The sequence below is a fragment of the Plecotus auritus genome (genome assembly GCF_963455305.1).
Source record: "Plecotus auritus genome assembly, chromosome: 15".
Taxonomy (NCBI): Eukaryota; Metazoa; Chordata; class Mammalia; order Chiroptera; family Vespertilionidae; genus Plecotus; species Plecotus auritus.
This window is the reverse complement of record NC_137781.1, coordinates 7,108,384-7,127,995: the sequence shown is the minus strand read 5'-3', so window position 1 is coordinate 7,127,995 and position 19,612 is coordinate 7,108,384. Positions and strand designations below refer to the sequence as shown.

At 52.4% G+C, this 19,612-nt stretch overlaps 1 protein-coding gene across 3 annotated transcripts in view; it reads right to left on the bottom strand.

Annotated features, from left to right (window-relative positions):
* Positions 1-19,612, bottom strand: part of SLCO3A1 (solute carrier organic anion transporter family member 3A1) — a 236,112-nt gene that overhangs the window by 116,124 nt on the left and 100,376 nt on the right. For all 3 annotated transcript variants that reach the window (XM_080651706.1, XM_080651704.1, XM_080651705.1), the window contains exon 3: positions 1,604-1,702. In XM_080651706.1, coding sequence (XP_080507832.1) covers positions 1,604-1,702 — 99 coding nt within the window. The remainder of the gene's footprint in view (positions 1-1,603; positions 1,703-19,612) is intronic.

Genomic DNA, 19,612 nt, shown 5'->3' with positions numbered 1-19,612 from the left:
TACTAGGCACTACGATGCCAGCTCATGCCCAGGGGGAGCGTGGGGATGGGACCTCACGCCCACCCAGGACGCCTGGGTTTACACCGACGCACCCCTCGGTCGGGGACGTCCCTGCCCCTCCCTCGGCCTCAGTTTCCTCCTTTGTACAAAGGAGGAGCTGGGAGAGAATGACGTCTGAGGTTCTCTTTGGTTCCGAGATTGTGTTTAGCCCCAGGCCTTGATTCCAGGGGCCGCTGCTCACATGCCAAGGGCCATGCGGCTCCCCCCCAGGCGGCTCCCCCACACTGGGAGGGCGCCCCCTCCCCATCCCGCCTGCTGTTCCCGCTGGTGCGGCCTCCCGTGAGGTGGCGGGAGCTGGCTTTTTTGTCAGATAAGATGGCAGCCGACTCGCTTCAGTGCTGTTTCTCTGACCCTCATCACCTTGGAATAGGGTTCAAAGGGCCAATCAACTCCGCCAACGGCAGCCTTCGCAGACCCAGGCCTTTGAAGAATCAGTAAGGCTGCGTCTGAGCCTTCTTTTTTTTCTCCCTTGGAAATTTGTAACATCATTAGCTACCAGTAAATATATCAGCGGGATTAATGGAGTGAATCACAGTGACTTGATTGGATTTAAAGCCGCATTATTTCTTTGGGGTGAATCAGTAAATTTGGCACTGGCAGGAGATGATGGATGGAGAACTCGGGGTCTGGGAGTTCTTATTGATCCCGAGGATAGATCGGCAGTAAGAGGTGGGATTGCTTCCCGCATGCTGTTTTCAGAGAGAAAGGCCACGTGGCTCCACACTCGTGGAACAGCTCAGGAACAGAACACCCGCTCTCAGGCTTGAGCTAGAGCGGTGCCACCCAGGCAGGCAGTGACCGGGACAACCCCCAGCGGTCCCCACCCTGGGTATTTGCATCCTTGTATAGTCATCCCTTCTCTGGCGTGGCGCACACAGGATACAGCAGCAAGGAGATGTCACCTCGGAGACTGGGTTCTAAAAAGACTGAGGCCGGCCCAGCTGGCGTGGCTCCGTGGCTGAGCATCGACCCATGAGCCAAGAGGTCCTGGTTCAATTCCTGGGCAGGGCACATGCCCAGGTTGTGGGCTTGGTCCCGAGTAGGGGGCGTGCAGGAGGCAACCGATCGATGTCTCTCTCTGTCTCATCCATGTTTCTATCGCTCTATCTCCCTCCCATCCTCTCTCTCTAAAATCAATAAAAACCTTTTTTTTTTTTTTAAAGAGAAAAGAAAAAGGTTTAGTCCTCACATAGGTTAACGAACCAGCATTCAAAGAGCACTCGCACATGCCTGGCCTCTCCACGTCTAGTTTCTCACTCATTCCTCACCATAGCCCAGCGAGGAGGCTACAATCGCCACTGCCATTCATTTACAGATGAGGGGCAAGATCCTCCACGGGGAGTCCCCCACTTCGAGTCCAGGCCCCCTGAACCCGACTCGTGCCCCTTCCTTCTGATCTCAGGCGGGCCGCCAGCTGCACACACAGGTGCACACAGTAGGGCTGCCCCCAGCTAGGACGGTCTCAGAACCACAGGCTGACCGCTCCTTTCCCAGGCAGGGGGAGGTTTGTGACGGTGCTCGGAAACCGAGGGGTACTCCTTACTTGTATCAATGAACACAGCGTCCACGTAGATTTTGGTACAGAAAGAGCCCAGGATGAACCCGCACGCGGGTCCAAACACCAGCATTGTGAAGAGGATTCCTGGAGGAAGAACAGGAGACAGAGATTAGATGACAAAGCCCAGGGTCGTTCCATGAGCAAAACAGTCAAAGGGCAAGGACATGGTCCCAATCAACAGGATGAGATGTCTGGTTACACAAATCACATCGTAGGAATCAGTCTAAAATCCTGGAGGGGAAAAGCTTGCATTTCTAATTTTCGGCCTGTATTATGCAGATATCCTATAATATTTTTTAAATATAGTTTGATTGATTTCAGAGAGGAAGGGAGAGGGAAAGAGAGAGAGAAACATCACTGATCGGCTGCCTCCTGCACGCCCCCTACTGGGGATCGAGACTGCCACCTGGGCATGTGCCCTGACTGGGAATTGAACTGTGACCTCCTGATTCATAGTCGACACTCACCCACTGAGCCACACCGGCTGTGTGAATCCTATAATATTTTGATTGGTCACTTAAAAATGTTTGTGGGCCACACACACTTTCCGAGAATTCCACCCCCATCACCTGAAGCATATTAAAATATAGACACGTCTATCATCAAACCATTTTTCTGCCATAAACATTTTTGAAAGAATTTTTATAATTTTGCTTTCTCCTTTATTGGGCACTATGTAATTTGTTTAATTTATAGTTGGCTACTATTTCTCAGCACCCATTGTGCAAACTCAGGAATCCTTGTACAGGAGAAAAATTGAAGCCACAAATTATTTCCAAATGTGAGGAAATGTTTATGAGCATGGAATTGAGCAAGTAACAAAGCTGACACAATGGCATGCTCTGAGGACATCGGATGAGGTGGGTATTCATTGCGATGCTGCGGGTTTTAGAGTTGCTATCTGTTGTTGTTCCAACAGTAGCTCAGGAGGCAGGCTACACGGTTGACTTAAAAAGATGGTGCTGGCCTGGCCTGTGTGGCTCACTGCCCCGGGTCCCGGGCCCAGCTCTGGTCCCTTCCTGGCCACGGACCTGCAGCCACAGTGGCCTCACGGGACAACCTGATTTGCTGGCAGGGACCGGTGGAACTGAGGGCTGTGTGCGTGACAGAGGACAGATCACTTCCGGGGTAGATTTGCGGATAAAAAACTCGAGGAAACAGACAAGGATCTCTGCGTAGCTTCTCACTGGCCAGTGCACGTGGGTGAGTGCTTCGGCCTCTTCTAGACTGGAGGAGATCTGGCTGGTCCTTTGTTCTGTCTGAGTGTGACGGATGCACTCAGAACGGGGTACAGCCTACTATTAACCTTCCACCCTGAGGCACTGTCTTTCTCCAAGTCGTCCCTTCTGAGGTACCTGAGCGCAAACAAAAATACGCATGACCACTGACAAGGTTCACGGTACCATACTCTTATTATAAATGGAAGAACAGAAGCTCAGAGAGGTTAGTCAGTTGCCTTGAGGCCACACAGCGCGTACATGATAGAGGTACCTTTGAACCCAGGCTCCAGGGCCAACTAGGTTCTAGAGCAGGGGTCCTCAAACTTTTTAAACAGAGGGCCAGTTCACTGTCCCTCAGACCATTGGAGGGCCGGACTATAGTTTAAAAAAAAACAAAACTATGAACAAATTCCTGTGCGCAGGGCGGGCCCGGGACGAGTCGGCTGCTAAGCAGGACAGGCAGCGGCACCCGGCGGGCCGGATAAATGTCCTCGGCGGGCCGCATGTGGCCCGCAGGCCATAGTTTGAGGACGCCTGTTAGAGAAAGACCAGGAAGCGAACCCGGGGACAGCAGTGAAGCCGGGGGAATCAGCCAGACCTCAGCTGAGTGTGGAAAGGGGATCCGCCTTGCAGCCCACTGGGGATTAGGGGCTGTGCTCAAAGCGTCTGGGGCCTGGGACATGCATCCTAGAACCCTTTCTGTGTCTCAGGGATGCTGAGTCCCAGGAGGTCGGCCTGCATGGCAGGTCTCCCCTAGGCACTATGTTTCCTTAGCTGGACACAGAGTTCTTTTAAGTCCCTTCAAGTGGGTGGAGTGCAGAGGGCGCCCAGGTCCACTGTAGCTCTTCGCCACTAGAGGGCAGCACCAGCCCAGAAAAGACAGAGTCTGGACTGTGTCCTCCACTTCCCAGCTGCCTGTGAAACATAATGCCAACTCCCCGGTTGGCATAACACTGTTCTCATTCTCACTTGCCCTCTGTGCCCTCAATTGATACAAGTGTGTTCCTCTGTCTTCAAATATGCAGGCTGAAATGTCCCCCCTAAGAAGGAGCGTTCTGCATCATACATGCATGAATAAAACACAATCCATAAACAGCAGGAAGCCTGCAAAACATGGGATACATATGACCCAGCCTGTGTGGCTCAGTAGTTGTGTGTTGACCCATGAACCAGAAGGTCAGGGTTCGATTCCCAGTCAGGGCACATGCCCGGGTTGCAGGCTTGGTCCCCAGTAGGGGATGTGCAGGAGGCAGCTAGTTGATGATTCTCTCTCATCACTGATGTCTCTGTCGCTCTCTTTCTCTCTCTGATCAATAAAAATAAGTTGCTGCTACTTGTTGAAGAAGTTCTGTCTGGTTATCACACGGGCACAGCCTGCCCCTTCAAAGGACCCCCGAGCCACAATGAACTCCGCCAGGGGCCTCAGGAAGACAGCAGGGCTGCGTCAGAGGCGGCCCAGCCCCGGCAGGCGGAGCTGTCAGGCCACTTCCTGGTTCTTGGTATTCCTCATTCTCATTCACCAGAGTGCTCAGGCCGTCACCCCATGGGCCCCAATTTTGTCCTCACTGCTCAGGATCCACCGCCACTCTGCCTGGCCACACCGATGCCACTACCAGCAGCAACACAAAGTCAGTTTCCTCGAAGAGCCCTCGGGGCCAGGGCCCTTAGACACGTCTGTAACTTAGTCCTCGCAACCACGCTGGGACGTGGGTCTCCCCCGCTCCAGTTTACAGATGAAGCAACTGAGGCACAGAGAAGTTAGGTTACTGGCTTATGGCCCCACAACGGGATCGGAGCTCAGGTTCTGCGGGCCCTCGATCCTGCACTTCCTCCAGCCCACCATTTGGCAGGAGGAAACGGCCGCAGAAAGGCTGTGGGGCATGGAAATCCTTAGAGTAAATTCTAAGGGATCCCGTGTCTGCAGGCTGAGTCCCGCGCTGAGCTTTAGCCTGCCTGTCACTTGGAAGCCGAGTGACCTGAAGGAGACAGAACGGACTCAAGTACGTCTACACACACCCATGGGGACTTTGCCCCTTGCTCAGCGTGGGGGGACCTCTGGGCCTTCGTTTACTTACCCTCAACTCAACTCAACTCAACAAGACTGTGGTCCCCCATCGGTGGAAATGGGAGAAGGCTCAGGCATTTCCTCTTATCTGCCACCAGAGGGCGCCAGACACTTTCTCATGCCAGGTACTGCTCTTCCCCTGTGGCTGGAGGTTTGTGGTTCCAGGTGGGAGGGTTCCTGGCAGGAGGGCACGGTGGCAAATGATTGGGCAGATCTGTGGACATTACTGAAGGTCCTCACGCTGTGTCTGGCAAGAAAATGACCACTTCCAAATGCCTGCACCTTAGAAATCATATTCTATCATGTACTAGTAATCTACATGAGAAAAGAGAAATATGCAAATTGACCGTACCTCCACAACACCCACAAGCCAATCAGGAGTGAGTATGTTGGGTTAATTTGCATATGCAGGCACAGAGCAGCCAGGCAGGGCGGGATGCCTGCTATGAGGGGGAAGGTGGGGGGCGGAGGGAGCTACAGGAGCGGCGCTCTGGCCGGAGCGGAGAAGACTGAAGGCTCCGGCTGGAGCCTTGAACACTGAAGGCGGCGGCCAGAGCGAAGGCCTGGGTCCCGGGTGCCGGAGGAAAACCGGTGCCGGCAGCCAGGGGAAGGAAGGCCTATTGCACGAACCTTCGTGCATCAGGCCTCTAGTATGATAATAACCATATTATCCCAACCACTCACCTCCTTGACATTCCCAACTAGTATGATCTGTAGTCGATTAATCTTCCTAAAATCTCATGCAATTATACCCTCCCCCGCTTGAAACCACCAGGGGCGTCTTACTTTATAACACAAAGTCCACACTTTGGCCTGGCAGCATCATGGGGAGGGGCAGGGCCGCAATGCCAGGCTGCACAGCCACGGACCAGCCTTGGTGACCACCTCTGAGAGCAGAACTGGAAACGACCCCAATCTGGAGCAACACTGTGAGCCTCCTTTTCGTGGCAAATCGCTCCGGTGCTTCATGGAGAAGAGGGAACAGGAAGCAGCTATGCAAAGCCAGAGAGGAACGCCCGTTCCGGCTGTGCGACTCCGTGGGGTGAACGGAGGCACTGGATGAACAGAAGCCCTGGGCAGGCGGCGACTGGAGCCTCCCGTTTCTTTCTTTTCTTTTCTTTTTTTTTTTTTTTTAACATATATGTTTATTTATTTCAGAGAGGGAGAGACAGGGACAGAAACATCAACTGGCTGCCTTCTGCACGCCCCCCACTAGGGATTGAGCCCACAACCCGGGCATGTGCCCCGACTGGGAATCGAACCGGGACCTCTTGGTTCATAGGTTGACCTTCAACCACTGAGCCACACCGGGCGGGTGATAGATATTTTTAAGGGATGAAAAACTTCCAATATACAGGTAAAGAGAACAGACGAAATCATAAAGACCCAGAGACCCATCACGAACTCAAAAGTGTCATCAATGAACTCATGGTCAGTTTCCCACGTACACACCCATCTACGTCTCCTGCCTCTGTGTTACTAACGCAAACCCCAGACCCAGGCAGTCCCCTACCATTTCAGGACCCACCTGTAAAAGAGGAAGACACAACCACCAAGCTAGGATCACACCCCCAGCGCTGACAGTGACGCTTCACACGCTGAGACTTTGCAACGGGGGGCGGTGGCGTGAAGCCCGCGTGCAGACCAAGCCCTGGCGCTCCCAGCCGGGCCTCCCTAAGAACACGGTGTGGAGAAGGAGACTCTCTGAATGGGAGCCTCGTGTGCTTCCCACTCCTCTTTGCCTCCTCGGGAGGGTGGCTTGCTCGCAGAGCTGTTTCTGAATGAGCCTGGTACCCACGCCATCGAGCCAATCTCCTTCCTGCTCTGACCTCCTGGATTCTAATTTGGGCAGCCGCCCAGTTTGCCTTCTATACAGTTTCCCGCTTTACTTTCTTGTTATAAAAGCATAAACGTTATCGTCATGAAATAGTCATCTTGACCGTTTTACACTTTATTTTTAGCCCTTTGGGGAGGGGAAGGCGAGAAAGGAACCAAGACGGTGGGCTGGTGTCACCTGGGTGGCCCTCGGCCACCTCGGGGGAAGGAGGGCTCCCCGTGAGTCACGCGCTGACGCATCTGTAACTCGGCAGAGCTGTGGAGGGCTGGGGGCTTTCAGATGAGAGAGAAAGACGAATGGGACAGGACACGTTGCTGAAGGCCACCTCCTCCCCCAGCAGGCCTGGCCCCCTCGGCCCTGGGCCCTGGGCCCTGTGGATGGGGGTGAATTTTGACGGAGCTGGGACCAAGGGCTGCACGGCACTAGATCACATAAGGACCCCCAAATCGATGCCCCTGTCCACAGAGTATTTCATCTCATCCCGACACCCCTATACTCTGCCCCTGGGGTGGCCTACTGAGATATCTCTCAGCCTCACCACCACTGCTGGGACAGGCGCACAATTCCTGCTGGGGGGATGTTTAGCATCACCCCTGGCACCGACCCGTTAGAGGCCCCTCGTTCTGACAACCCCAAATGCCTCCAGCTATTGCCAATGCCCCCGGGGACAGAGGGCCCTGACTGAGAACCGTGGGTTTAGGGCACGGGCTCACTAGGGCAAGAACCTCCGTCTGCTTCCCTACAGCCCAGCACAGATTAGGGACCCCCAAAACGTGTGCATCGCTCAGAGTCACCCTGTGAGACAGGCGTGGGACCCATCACGTCACAGACGGACTAACGTGGTCGAGCAAGGTTCCAATCTCCTGGGTCACACAGCTGAGGCCCCACAGCTGCCCTGTCCCCAAGCCCTGGGTGGCTGGCTCGGAGGAGCTTCACCTGGGATTCGTCCACTTTCTAGCTCTGGGCGCCAAAGGAGCGAGCTGTTAACGCCCCTTGGGCCAGAACGTTCCACGTGCCTGCAGCTGTAATTAATGAGGAGTGTGGGGACCTCTGAGCTCCCGGATCAAAGTGCCTGGAGCTCCGTGGCTCCCCTGAGCATGAGAGGAGCAGGGTTAATTTAAAAAAAAAAAAAATCTTTCTAGCAGCTAAAACCTGAATAAAGGACAATGATTTGAATGAGCTTTGCAATGCGCGGCGGCCAGAGGAAGCCGGCACCTCAGTGCAGTCGGGCTGTGAATGAATTTAGTTACAGACTGAAGTGCTATCTTAATTAGGTTTAGAGTCTGGTTTCCTTGTGGAAGAGGAAAGTAGAACAGAGTAAACCGTCTGATTCATATTTGAAAGTGGGAGGGAGGTGGGATGGGGGATGGACTCCCGTGGTTTGCAATCTAGAGCCGCCAGGCTGAGCAGAAAAGCCTCATTTTTTAACTCCACCGCTGCAGGCCTGCCGCTAAGTTTCCTGGAAAGGCATGCCGCTCACGAGGACCACAGCGGCTTCCTACACCTGTACGCTGAGCGCAGTGTCCTTAAGAGGGAGCTGGGCTGCCAAGCAGTCAGTGGCCACAAGGAAAAAGGTGCCTGTGCCACTGCTCCCCGTTCCAGAAGCCCGGAGGTGAGGCCCGTCCACCTGCGAGGCCGAATGAGCTTCCTGTCACGGCTGTCGCTAACACTGACCCCAGGCGGGTGCCTCGAGCACACCACGCTCGTAGGTGTCCCGAATGTGGGATGCCCAGTCCTCGGAGACCCTTGTACAGCTCAGCTTTGAATTGCTCAGTCCACTTCCTGTGCCTCTGTTTCAATGGACAATTTGCAAGCACTCGCAGGTGAACCGTGTGGCCTCAACCAGACGACATAAACGTGGAGCACTGATAAATATGTACAGTGCTGTAAAGGCATTTGCTCTCCCTTCTGATTCCCTTTATAACCTACTAGAGGCCCGATGCACGAAAATTCATGCAAGAGTAGGCCTTCCTTCCCCTGGCCGCCGGCACCCGCTTCCCTCCGGCACCCGGACCTGGGCTGGCTTCCCTCGGGCTGCCCACAGGCACCTGGGACCTGGACTGGCTTCCCTCGGGCCACAGCTTCATCAGGAAGGACATCCGGAATGACGTCTGGAAGACGTCTGGTCTAATTAGCATATTACCCCTTTATTATTATAGAAGATTCTTTCCTCTGGCCTGTTTTGTTGTAAGAATGCAGTATATAATGCAAATAACATACAACATATGTGTTAACAACGTTTCGGTAAGGCTTCCAGACAACAGTAGCTATTAGCAGTGAAGTCTTTCCTCCCTCCCTCCCTCCTTTCCTTCCCTAGACCACGAGGGAGGCTGCTGGCCTTCGAATGCATGGCTCCCTCCTTTAAACTCACCGGTCACACTCGCCAGGACTATCACACAGCTTTTCATCCACTTCTACACAGAAACAGCAGGGGAGCCGCAAACGTTTTAATATCAGACTGTGCTGATAGTTGAACAACTCTGTAAACTGTGCCCATAAAATGAGAGAATTTTATGGCATATAAATTATGCCTCAATAACAGTGTTTAAAAAAAGGAAAAGAAGAGTGTTTTTTAAAAGAACTGTAAAAGGGTTTGAGCACGTGGCCCCTGGTTAATTACCCTGGGAAGCAGGGCTACGCGGGCAAGGCTGCATGCTGATGGCAGCTCAACGGAAGGGTAGAGCCACTCTCCTCTTCTCCAAAGAAAAACTGGAGCCCTAACCGGTTTGGCTCAGTGGACAGAGCGTCAGCCTGGGGACTCAAGGGTCCCGGGTTCGATTCCGGTCAAGGGCATGTACCTTGGTTGCGGGCACATCCCCAGTAGGGAGTGTGTAGGAGGCAGCTGATCAATGTTTCTCTCTCATCAATGTTTCTAACTCTCTATTCCTCTCCCTTCCTCTCTGTAAAAAATCAATAAAATATAAAAAAGAAAAAAAAAAGAAAAACTGGAATTAGCCCAGCCAGTGTGGCTCAGTGGTTGAGCATCAACCTATGAACCAGAAGGTCACGGTTCAATTCCCGATCAGGACACATGCCCGGGTTGTCGGCTCGATCCCCAGTGGGGGGCGTGCAGGAGGCAGCCGATCAGTGATTCTCTCTTATCATTGATGTTTCTGTCTCTCTTTCCTTCTCTCTTCCTCTCTGAAATCAACAAAAAAAAATTTTTTTTTTTTAAAGAAAAACTGGAATTAGATTCCAATCCATCTAACTGGAAGCTCTGGCAAACGTTCAGAAGGCGGGGCGAGGGAGAGGATGTTAGAATTTTAGCAATGGGCTCACCCCGGGGGCCACTGCCTGCAGCCCCAGCAGGGTCCTGTGAGGCCTGTCTGTCCAAGGCAGGCCCCGTGGTCAGAACAGCTGCAACCCAGGCAGGAGCCAGCTCAGAGTAATCAAATCCCTGAGAGTCATTCATCTCATCTATGACATGACCATACTGCACTACCTACTTCACAGGACTGTCCTAAAGCAGGGGCGGGAACCTGCCAGGGGCCATTTGGATATGTATGACCTAATTCAAGGGCGTACAAAATTACAGCTTAAGAATCAGCGGCTACGTTTGCTCAGACACTTCATTAAATCACCCCTAATGACTTGGCAGGGCCAGACCAAATGATTTCTGGGGCTGGAGGGCCTAAAACAGCCCGCGGGCCAGACGTTCCCCACCCCTGGTCTAAAGGGCTAAGTGAGATAATCCACGGAAAAGCCAGAAACTTGGAACAATGCCTGGCTCAATGATTTTTTTATTTTACTCCATTTGGGAACAAGTGCAGGCAGAGCCCTCACCTTGCCCTTGGCCGTGAGTCTGTGATTTCACTCCATGTTCACAGTGATCCTTTGTCATGGCTCTGACTGTTCCCCTTTTATAGGAAAAAACAGGCTCCCGGACCTTAGGGCTCGGACAGGTCTGGGATCGGAACCCAGGCTGTCTGACTGGGAGGCACTTGTCACTGTCCTAGGCCATGACGACAAGAGCCCTACCCATGCGCCTCGGGTTTGGATTGAAAAGGGTCTAACTGCTTCCCTATACACACGAGGGGCCCAACTCAGCGTCTGTCACATTCACACAACACCCAGCTTTGCGGAGGTCCACCCCGCCGTTGCCATGTAGCCCCCGGGAAACATCGCCGCCCCTCAGGTCCCCAAACGGTTAAACTCCCTCCAGCCTGGAGCTCGGTGCTTGCAGCAGGGCCTGAACTAGCCCTCGGGGGCTATTTTTAGCTCCCCATTTTCCCTGTCCTTTTTGGGTAATCTGATCGCACAGGCTGAGCTCATGCTTTGGTCCTGGTGTTTTCTTCTCACCGGCTCCTACCTGGAGAAATGCTGAGGCTCCAGAGGCCTGGCCCAGTTTCACACGCAGACAGGCCCTGAAGGAGGCAGGCGCTGGCCCAGGGCTGCCCTGGTGGGAGGCAGGGTGGGCGGGAGCCCATGGCTTCCAGGCGCCTTGATTCCCCAGTAAAGCCTTAACGAGGATCACAGAGGGTCCTGGCGGAGGGACCACACTAACCCCAGAGACCTCACTCGGGGGCGAGGCCACCCGAGCAGGAGCCCAAGAGAGTGGCCTGGCTTGTCAGACTGCCTCTGGGGGTCCCTGGATCTCATTACCCTAACAGCTTGCTGGTGCCTGAGAACCCACAATTAGACATTCTCTCCCGGGGCCAGCTGGTCTCCTGGTCGCCAAACCCTGCCTACCATCCTTTCCAAGTTTTGGCAGAGTCCGGAGTTATATTCTCCTGGACACACGGTGGACCACGCCGATCCCTTCCCAGATTCATCAGTGATTTGGCACTGGCTCCAGGAGAAATTCACACTTCCCTGTGTGGCTCACAGACACCGGTCCCCGAACATGCCACACTCAGGCCGCTGTGTCCCTGCGCTTCTCCGAAAGGCTGGTCGGACCTGCACGGGGTCTGGCTGCCCCGAGCCATCCCACAGAATTCCCAACCGTCACCTCCCTCAGGATGCTGCCCCTACCTGCCCCTCTGAGCCCGCAGACTCCTTAGTCCTTTGCACATAGTAAACACTCACCTCAAGTTTGCTGCACTGCATTAACCTAAGGCATCTGCCTTCAATTAAAATATGCAAATCCACCTGGAAAAGAAGCATTCCTTAGGCTCTGGCACCCCCCGTGCGACGTGCTTGCTGGGTGCAGATCTGATGGCAGAGGGAGGGCGCAGGGGAAAGAAAGGAGGGCATAGATAGAGGTGACTCTGGACAGGTCCTGGGCAGCCGCCTGGTAGCCCACGGTTCCTCTTTTCATACCAGCGCCCCCCGCCCCCCCCTCCCCCAGCTGAGAGTGTTTCTGATCTTGTGTGTGATGGTGTTATGGGGTGATATTAACCAAGCCATGGTCAGACCACATACCCGGGTTGCGGGCTCAATCCCCAGTGTGGGATGTGCCGGAGACAGCACATCGATGATTCTCTCTCAGCATTGATGTTTCTGTCTCTCTCCCCATCTCCCTTCCTCTCTGAAATCAATAATAAAGAAAAAAAGAGAAGAGGAAAATGGGGCTCTTGAGAGTCCACATGTGGCACCACAGTCCCCCTTATGCAACTTCTGATCGATATCTCTCTTCCTCCTCAAACTGAAGCCGGGAGTGCAGAGACCAAGACAGTTCAGTTCATGGTCACGCCGACCTCCAAGACTAGGGACTCCGGAGAAGAGCAGTCTCCCAAGACGGGAGACTCCAAGCCGCAGCCCGTGGCTCCCTGCGGGGTGCCCTGAGAGAGGGCGCTTCATCGACTCGGAGTTCAGACTGGACGAACCCAGGTTCCATCCGCTTCTTACACAGTTGTGAGCCTGGGGTCTATGCCTTAGCAGCTGCGGCCACGATACTTAACATTCATAGGATGCCTTACGGGATGCCACAGAGCACATGGTGTCACCTGATTCTTCCCCAGCTCTTCCACGTAGCTAGTACTTTTTTGGGATGGGATAACAGAGCCTTGGAGAAGTTAAGAGGCTGCCCCAGTCCCCAGGGTGGACCCCATCCCACGTGGGGTTTGCAGACTCTGCCCCAGAGAAACCCCCCAAGTCCCCAGACCACTTGCCCGGGTCCTGAGCCCCCTGCACAGTAGGCCTGCCTTTGCTCTGAACTTGCAGCCGGGAACACAGGGACTCGGAGCCGGAGCCCGGAGCCTGGCTTCCCTCGCTGGGCGTGGCTGTCATTTGCTCTTTAAAGTCACACCCTTGAGGTCATGGCTCACTGCTGCCCGGAACATCTGCCCAAAATAACACTGACATCTGCATGTCACAGAGAAGACGCGTGGCTGGGGCATCACAAAGCGTGCCTGACCCCGTGGCAGCCCTTTTGTTGGTGTGTGACCTGGCGGGGGAGGGGGAAAGCGTCCCTGGAAAATGTGGTGATAGTTGCTCCTGGAACAGCTACTCCCCCGTCAGCGCTGGTGTCAAAGACAAGCCTGCACCCAGCACACACAGGATGCTGCCCTGTTCAGGTCAGGATGGGTCCAGAGAACAAGACCTCACCGCCCCAGAGCCTCTCCTTGATGCTCCTTAGAGTGCAGCTCTGATCTCAGCACTCGCCCTCCCTGGCCAGGCGCGGCTCCCCGTGACCTCCGCCTCTTGTAGAAAAAACTCAACTGCCCTTTCAAACCCCATTTGGTTCCATGAGCAAATCTAGAGGTCTAGTGTATTGTCGAGGTGCTCTTCTTCTTTTTTTAATGTGTTTTATTGATTTTTAGAGAAAGAGGAAGGGAGAGGGATAGAGAGAGAGAAGCATCGATGAGAGAAGAGCATCATCGGTTGATCGGCTGCCTCCTGCATACCCCCTCCTACTGGGCATGTGCCTTGGCCAGGAATCGAACCAGCAACCTCTTGGTTCCTGGGTCGACACTCAACCGCTGAGCAACACCAGCCAGGCTATTGTGCACTTCTGGCCCCTCTCCGGTGCACAGGATGAAGTTCAAATGCTCTGGTGTGGGGGGTCCACCCCACAAACTCCCATTCTGCCTTCCCGTTAGTCTGGTCTAAAAGCAAGCTGCCCAAGAGCTATTTCCTGAGGGTGACGCACTCACTGGCCTCTGTGCCTTCGCTTATGCTGTTCCCTCTCCTAAAATCCCTTCCATCCACATCCTGACCTGGCGAGGCACCCCTCTGCTTCCAGTTCCAGGTCCAATGTCACCAAGGCCTTCGCCTCCCTGAGAACCGGAGCGCAATGCACTTCCGACCTAGTTCTGACTGTCCGCCAAACCAGGGAACGAGGTAACTCCAGAAATTATGAAGAGAACACGAGGAAAACTGGACAGAAGGACCCAGGGTGGGGAGCACGTTGGGAAGAGTGGTCAGAGGAGTTTGTTCCAAGGAGGTGGATAGGAGCTGGGGCCTGACAGGCAAGAAGTAGGCAGTGTCTGGGGCTAAGGGTTCAATGTGGAGGAAGAGCCTTGGGTGGGCGTGCCCTGACTGGGAATTGTACCGTGACCTTGTCGTTCAGGGGTTGACACTCACCCACTGAGCCACACCGGCCAGGAAGGACCCCGTTTCTATGAGTCTCTGCACAGTGCACCTCGCTTCCAGGGGGGCAGGCACTGTGCAAGTACATTGCCTCACAGCAGTCGGCCCCAGGAAGTCCTCCCCATGTACATCACTTCCGTTTCTGTTAGAGCTCTCAGTAGACGGCACTGCCATCTTTGCTCTAAACTATCATCCCTTTGGCCCCGGATACCCCAAGGGCAGAGTGTGCAGCCCACAGTGGGTGCACTTTCACGCCTGCTCAATGTCCAATGGAGACCAGCAAGTTAATACTGACAGCGACAGAGGGCAGACCACAGACTCAAGAGGCCATGCTCACTGCAGTGTGACAGCCACTGAGTGTCGGTCAGAATCACCCACATTGTCATGGGCGAGGAGAGGACTAGCCCCCTGGGAACACCTGGGTGACATGGATTCTGGAACTGCTGGGTCCCTTCTGAGCTCCAGGAAACCCTGACAAGAGTTGCCGCCCCCTCTTCTTGGCTCTTGTTCGATGAAAAGGCTCCACGAGCTACTGTGCTCCTGCTCAGCAATGCCACTGTCACGATAGGTGACCCAGCTGCCACTTGCTCTTCCTCCCCGGCTCTCTCGCTGTGAGCACTCCCCCAGATGTGTTCCCGAGTGGCCCGAGTGGCCCGAATCCCTCGGAACCTGGCCACTGCTGCTGTCACTGTCTGGTCTGTCAGACCCTTACCAGCCTTCGGATTTGTCACTGGCTGTTAACTAGCTAACTGCTCATTAAATGCTGGTGAAGATCGATTTCTGGGGGGCTGATGGGACTCCACTTGTTCGCTAAATGGAACAACCAGATGTGTCTGCTGACATTTCCTGCGGTTTTACTGCGGCCAAGGGGCTGGTGGGTAAATTCCTGGCCTTTGAGGTATTGGGCAGATTGCCTTCTGTTGTCATGGTGATAGCCGAGCCAGGGCAGTGGCAAAAGATGCCCACCCCTGTGAGTTCTCAACCCCAGCACAGAGCACTGAGCAGTGGGGGGTAGTTTTGGGATGCAAGGTGGGACCGGAGTCTAGTCCTCACTCATAACCTATTCACTGTGTGACTTAAGTCAAGTGACTGGAGACACTGGTAATGTCTACTTTACAAGATGGCTTCGAGGCTTAAGAAAGGAACTCGCTAAGCATAGATGCTGGCACCCAGAAGTAGCTCAATAAATGCAATTTGCTTCTGCATTATAAAAAAATACTGAATCATATGGTCTAGAAAACAAATGGCTAGAGTTAAGGAATAAGGACATTTGTTATTTATAATGCTGAAAAGCTGGAAGCCACAAAATGACCTACGGTAGGAGACAGGGAAAATTAATCAACGGCACATCCATATGAGGGGCTATTGTATGGCTCTTTAAAGCGCTGCTTAAAGACAAAGTATTTGGGTTGGGAAAATTCTCATATCAGCGGAAAAAGGAAGATGAAATGTTTAAGTAGCAGAATCCCAATTATGTAAAAATATACCCTATATATGCACATGCATTTAATCTTTAAAAGATAAGCACAAATTATGACAGTAATTTCTGGAGGGTGGAATTGTTAAGTTTTTAAAAATCTCTTCCGATTTGGGGTAGTGAACACACAATACAATAAACAGATGATGTAGTATAGAATGGTACACCTGAAACCTATATAATTGTATTAACCAATGTCACCCCAACAAACTCAATAAAAATGTCTTCGGCATATAGTTGACCCTTGACTAACATGAGGTTGAGGGGCACTGACACTCCACAAGCAGACAAAAACCTACATATAAATTTTGACTCCCCCAAACTTAACTACTATAGCCTACTGACCAGAAGCCTTACAGACAACACAGTTGATGAACACATATTCTGTATATGTATTATATATGAATTCTTAGAATAAAGTAAGCTAAAAGAAATGTTAAGAAAATCGTAAGAGAAAATACATGAATATAGAATTTATTGAAAAAAATCCACGTATAAGTGAACCTGCACAATTCAACCCCGTGGTGTTCAAGGGACCACTGTCCCTCTCTGGGCTAAAATACCAATGAGTGTGTGGCATTCTAAAAGGCAACATATTCCCGATTTGTAAATGCAGAAATAAGGGGAAGCAGGATGAAAAGCTTGCACATGGACATTTTAACCATGTCCATATGGGCATGGAATATTTAGCCAGAAAAATCCCTAGGAAGGCAGAAAATGGACCTCTTATAACAATAGGGGACCTACTTTTTTAAAATGTATTTTTATTGACTTCAGAGAGGAAGGGAGAGGGAGAGAGAGATAGAAACATCAATGATGAGAGAGAAGCATCGATTGGCTGCCTCTTGCACGCCCCCTACTAGGGATCGAGCCCCCAACCCAGGGAATGTGACCTGACTGGCAACTGAACCGTGACCTCCTGGTTCATGGGTTGACACTCAACCACTGAGCCACCCCGGCCGGGCCGAACATATATATCTTAAGACCTGCTGCTGACTTCCTATAACCTAAAAGGTCATCTGAGCCCCTGGCAGAGGAGGATGGCGCCCCATAATATGACATCTACCTTGACTTCTCCTTGCCCTCTGTCCTCTGCTTGCAGGATTCTCAATGCGCTGCATTGTTCTCTTACTGTATATGTCTCTGTTTTGCACCTTGGCACACGCTTTGCATGGAATGTCTGCCTCCTCGCTTGTCTAACTGGTGAGCCCTTACTCACCCTTCAAGGCGTAGCTGAGGTGGCACCTTCTCCGTGAGACCTCCTCTGACCCCTCTGCCTGCACCCTCGCGTGACAGTCCATGAATCCATCTCTGAGCTCTCACGGAGCAAGGCAACACTGGGTTCGTGTGAGCTCCGCCGAGGCAGGCAGGGGCTCCTGAACCTTGTGGTGCGGGCAGAGTGCCTGCCGCCAGCCTCGCAGGTGTTCAGAGATACGCGAACAAGCTAAGGTCGCCACAAAGCCTCGCCCCGTTAACTGGCCCGATAGTCTTCGTGTTCCTGGAATCATTTTCCAGCTGCTGCAACGAAGCAGCCATGTAATCTTTCTAGCTACCCTCCGCCATTGTCTGCAATAGACAGCCTCGTTCACTTTCTAATTTTAGGCTTGCTTGGCAGAATGACCCGAGGAGGTTTTACACAGCCTCTGCCAGGCACATTTCTGACACCATGTAAATACCTATGAAATGGCAATAGCAAATAGAAGAGTAAAAACAAACCCCCCAAAAAAGTGTTTTCCTAAGGAGAGATGACAAAAGTTGGGTTGAGGTGGGACTTATAGTAAGTCCTCGATGTTGTCAGTAGGTTCTGTGACTTTAAATGAAATGTCTAAGCAGGGGTCCTCAAACTTTTTAAACAGGGGGCCAGTTCACTGTCCCTCAGACCGTTGGAGGGCCGGACTATAGTTTAAAAAAAAAACTATGAACAAATTCCTATGCGCACTGCGGGCCCGGGACGCGTCGGCTGCTAAGCAGGACAGGCAGCGGCACCCGGCGGGCCGGATAAATGTCCTCAGCGGGCCGCATGTGGCCCGCGGGCCGTAGTTTGAGGATGCCTGGTAAGGAATCTAATTTTCCCACGGGCTAATTGATGTAAACAGAGTTAAGTTTTTATGGCATCTCATCAATGTGTAAGGAGACAATGCTGGACAAAAGGACAGTATTCTGGAAGTTGCTGTTCTAGGAGACCACCTGACGGAGGAGGACGGGCCGGCTTGGGGAACTGTGTTAAAGACACTCGGAGCTGCCTGGGGCTCACCGAGAGCCAGACCTCTTACCTGCCCCAGCCACTCGCAAGAAGGTGCGTTCTGCTCACTGTTTAAAGCTGAGCCTCATGGCTATTAAATTAAATAAACCTCCCCACTCCTTCCTGCCAGCATCCAATTAAATGATTAGAATGTGTTCAGCATCACTTAGCTGGGAATCTACGGCGCAGCGATGTGCTAATAGATTCACATTAAGTGTTTAAATGTCATTTCACTCACCCTCTACGCTTACATGCTTCAAATCCTGAACCCCTTTGTGTACCTAACACACTTGGGGTCCATGACTGCATATGTGAGGCTCACTGCTCCTCCGTGCATGGGACACCAGTGGTCCAGTGGCCTTGGTTAAGGACGGACCACCTAGTCATCCAACAAAGGCCCAGGTGATGCCCAGCCAGTGGGGCTCAGTGGTTGAGCATCGATCTATGAACCAGGAGGTCACGGTTCCATTCCCGGTTGGGGGATCCCCTGTCGGAGGCAGCTGATGGATGACTGACTCTCTCATCGTTGATGTTTTTCTCTCCCCCCATCTCTCTTCCTCTCTCTGAAATAAGAAATAAACAAACAATCAAAAAAACAGAAGCTGAGAAGGAAGCCTCATGCATCAGCATGTCTGGGACACCTGTTAATGTTCTAGCAACTGCATGAGCTGTGGAGCAGTAAAGCGTGCGCTGCGAGAACTTCCGGTGGTAGGCTGTGTCTGCAGGAGATTCCCCAGTGGCTTTCGACCCAGAAAGCGAATGCAAGTGAATGAAGTTAACAGCATGCCTTTTGGCAACTCAGAAACTGATGTTACAGCAGTAACAAGAGAGCTTTAGGAATCTGTATGGAATTTGCCCGATGCTGGGGTCAAGGTTTGCAGGAAGCCAGTTCCAGCATGTCATAATTGCAAGAGTTTCATCAAAAGGTTGATGGAACTTGGGGACTCAACAAGGGCTGAGTCACATATGTTGTCACCTGTTGGGAATGGCTGAAGGCATTTCCCCAAACCTGAAAAGGATGTGTTAAATTGATTGTTTGCTGCCAGGGCATCTTAATGTACATGTTATTGCCTCCTGTTGGCCAAAAACCTGAACAGCTAAAGGCTATTCCCCAATCTGACAATGCTTCTGTACAGAAACCCTACTCTTTGAAGTGTATATCTCCACCTTGCCTTAGGACAATTTGTGTTAATAAAAAGCAAGGGGTCCTGAGACGAACTTAGCTCCTTTAGCTAGGCTACTCTGACCCCCAATGCCTTTCAAAATTATCTTTCGTCTCTGGACTCTCATTTAATCTATGCACAGCCCTTCTCCAGATTCCAGAACCCTTCTAAATGCCGGATCAAGACCACAGGCGTTAAATTGCGCTCAACATCTGGCATTAAAGGTTGGTCTATAGGATCCATAACACAAGTCCTAGGCTTAGTGTTCTAGAAGCTGACTTCCTACTGAGGGACCTATGACTTTGTTACTGAGATTTCTGTTGAAAGAAGCCTGGATGTGGAATCAGAAGTCTGAGTTGGGTAGCTAGCTTCAACATTTCTTAAAAATGTCTCCACGCACAGCCTCTGAGCCTCCGGTTCCTACCTACTCACAAGTGAGTTGTTTGGAGGGTCTAATGAATCAGGATATGAATTTCCCAAGTCGGGCCAAGAAGAAAAGACAGTTTTGTTTGGCAGGAAA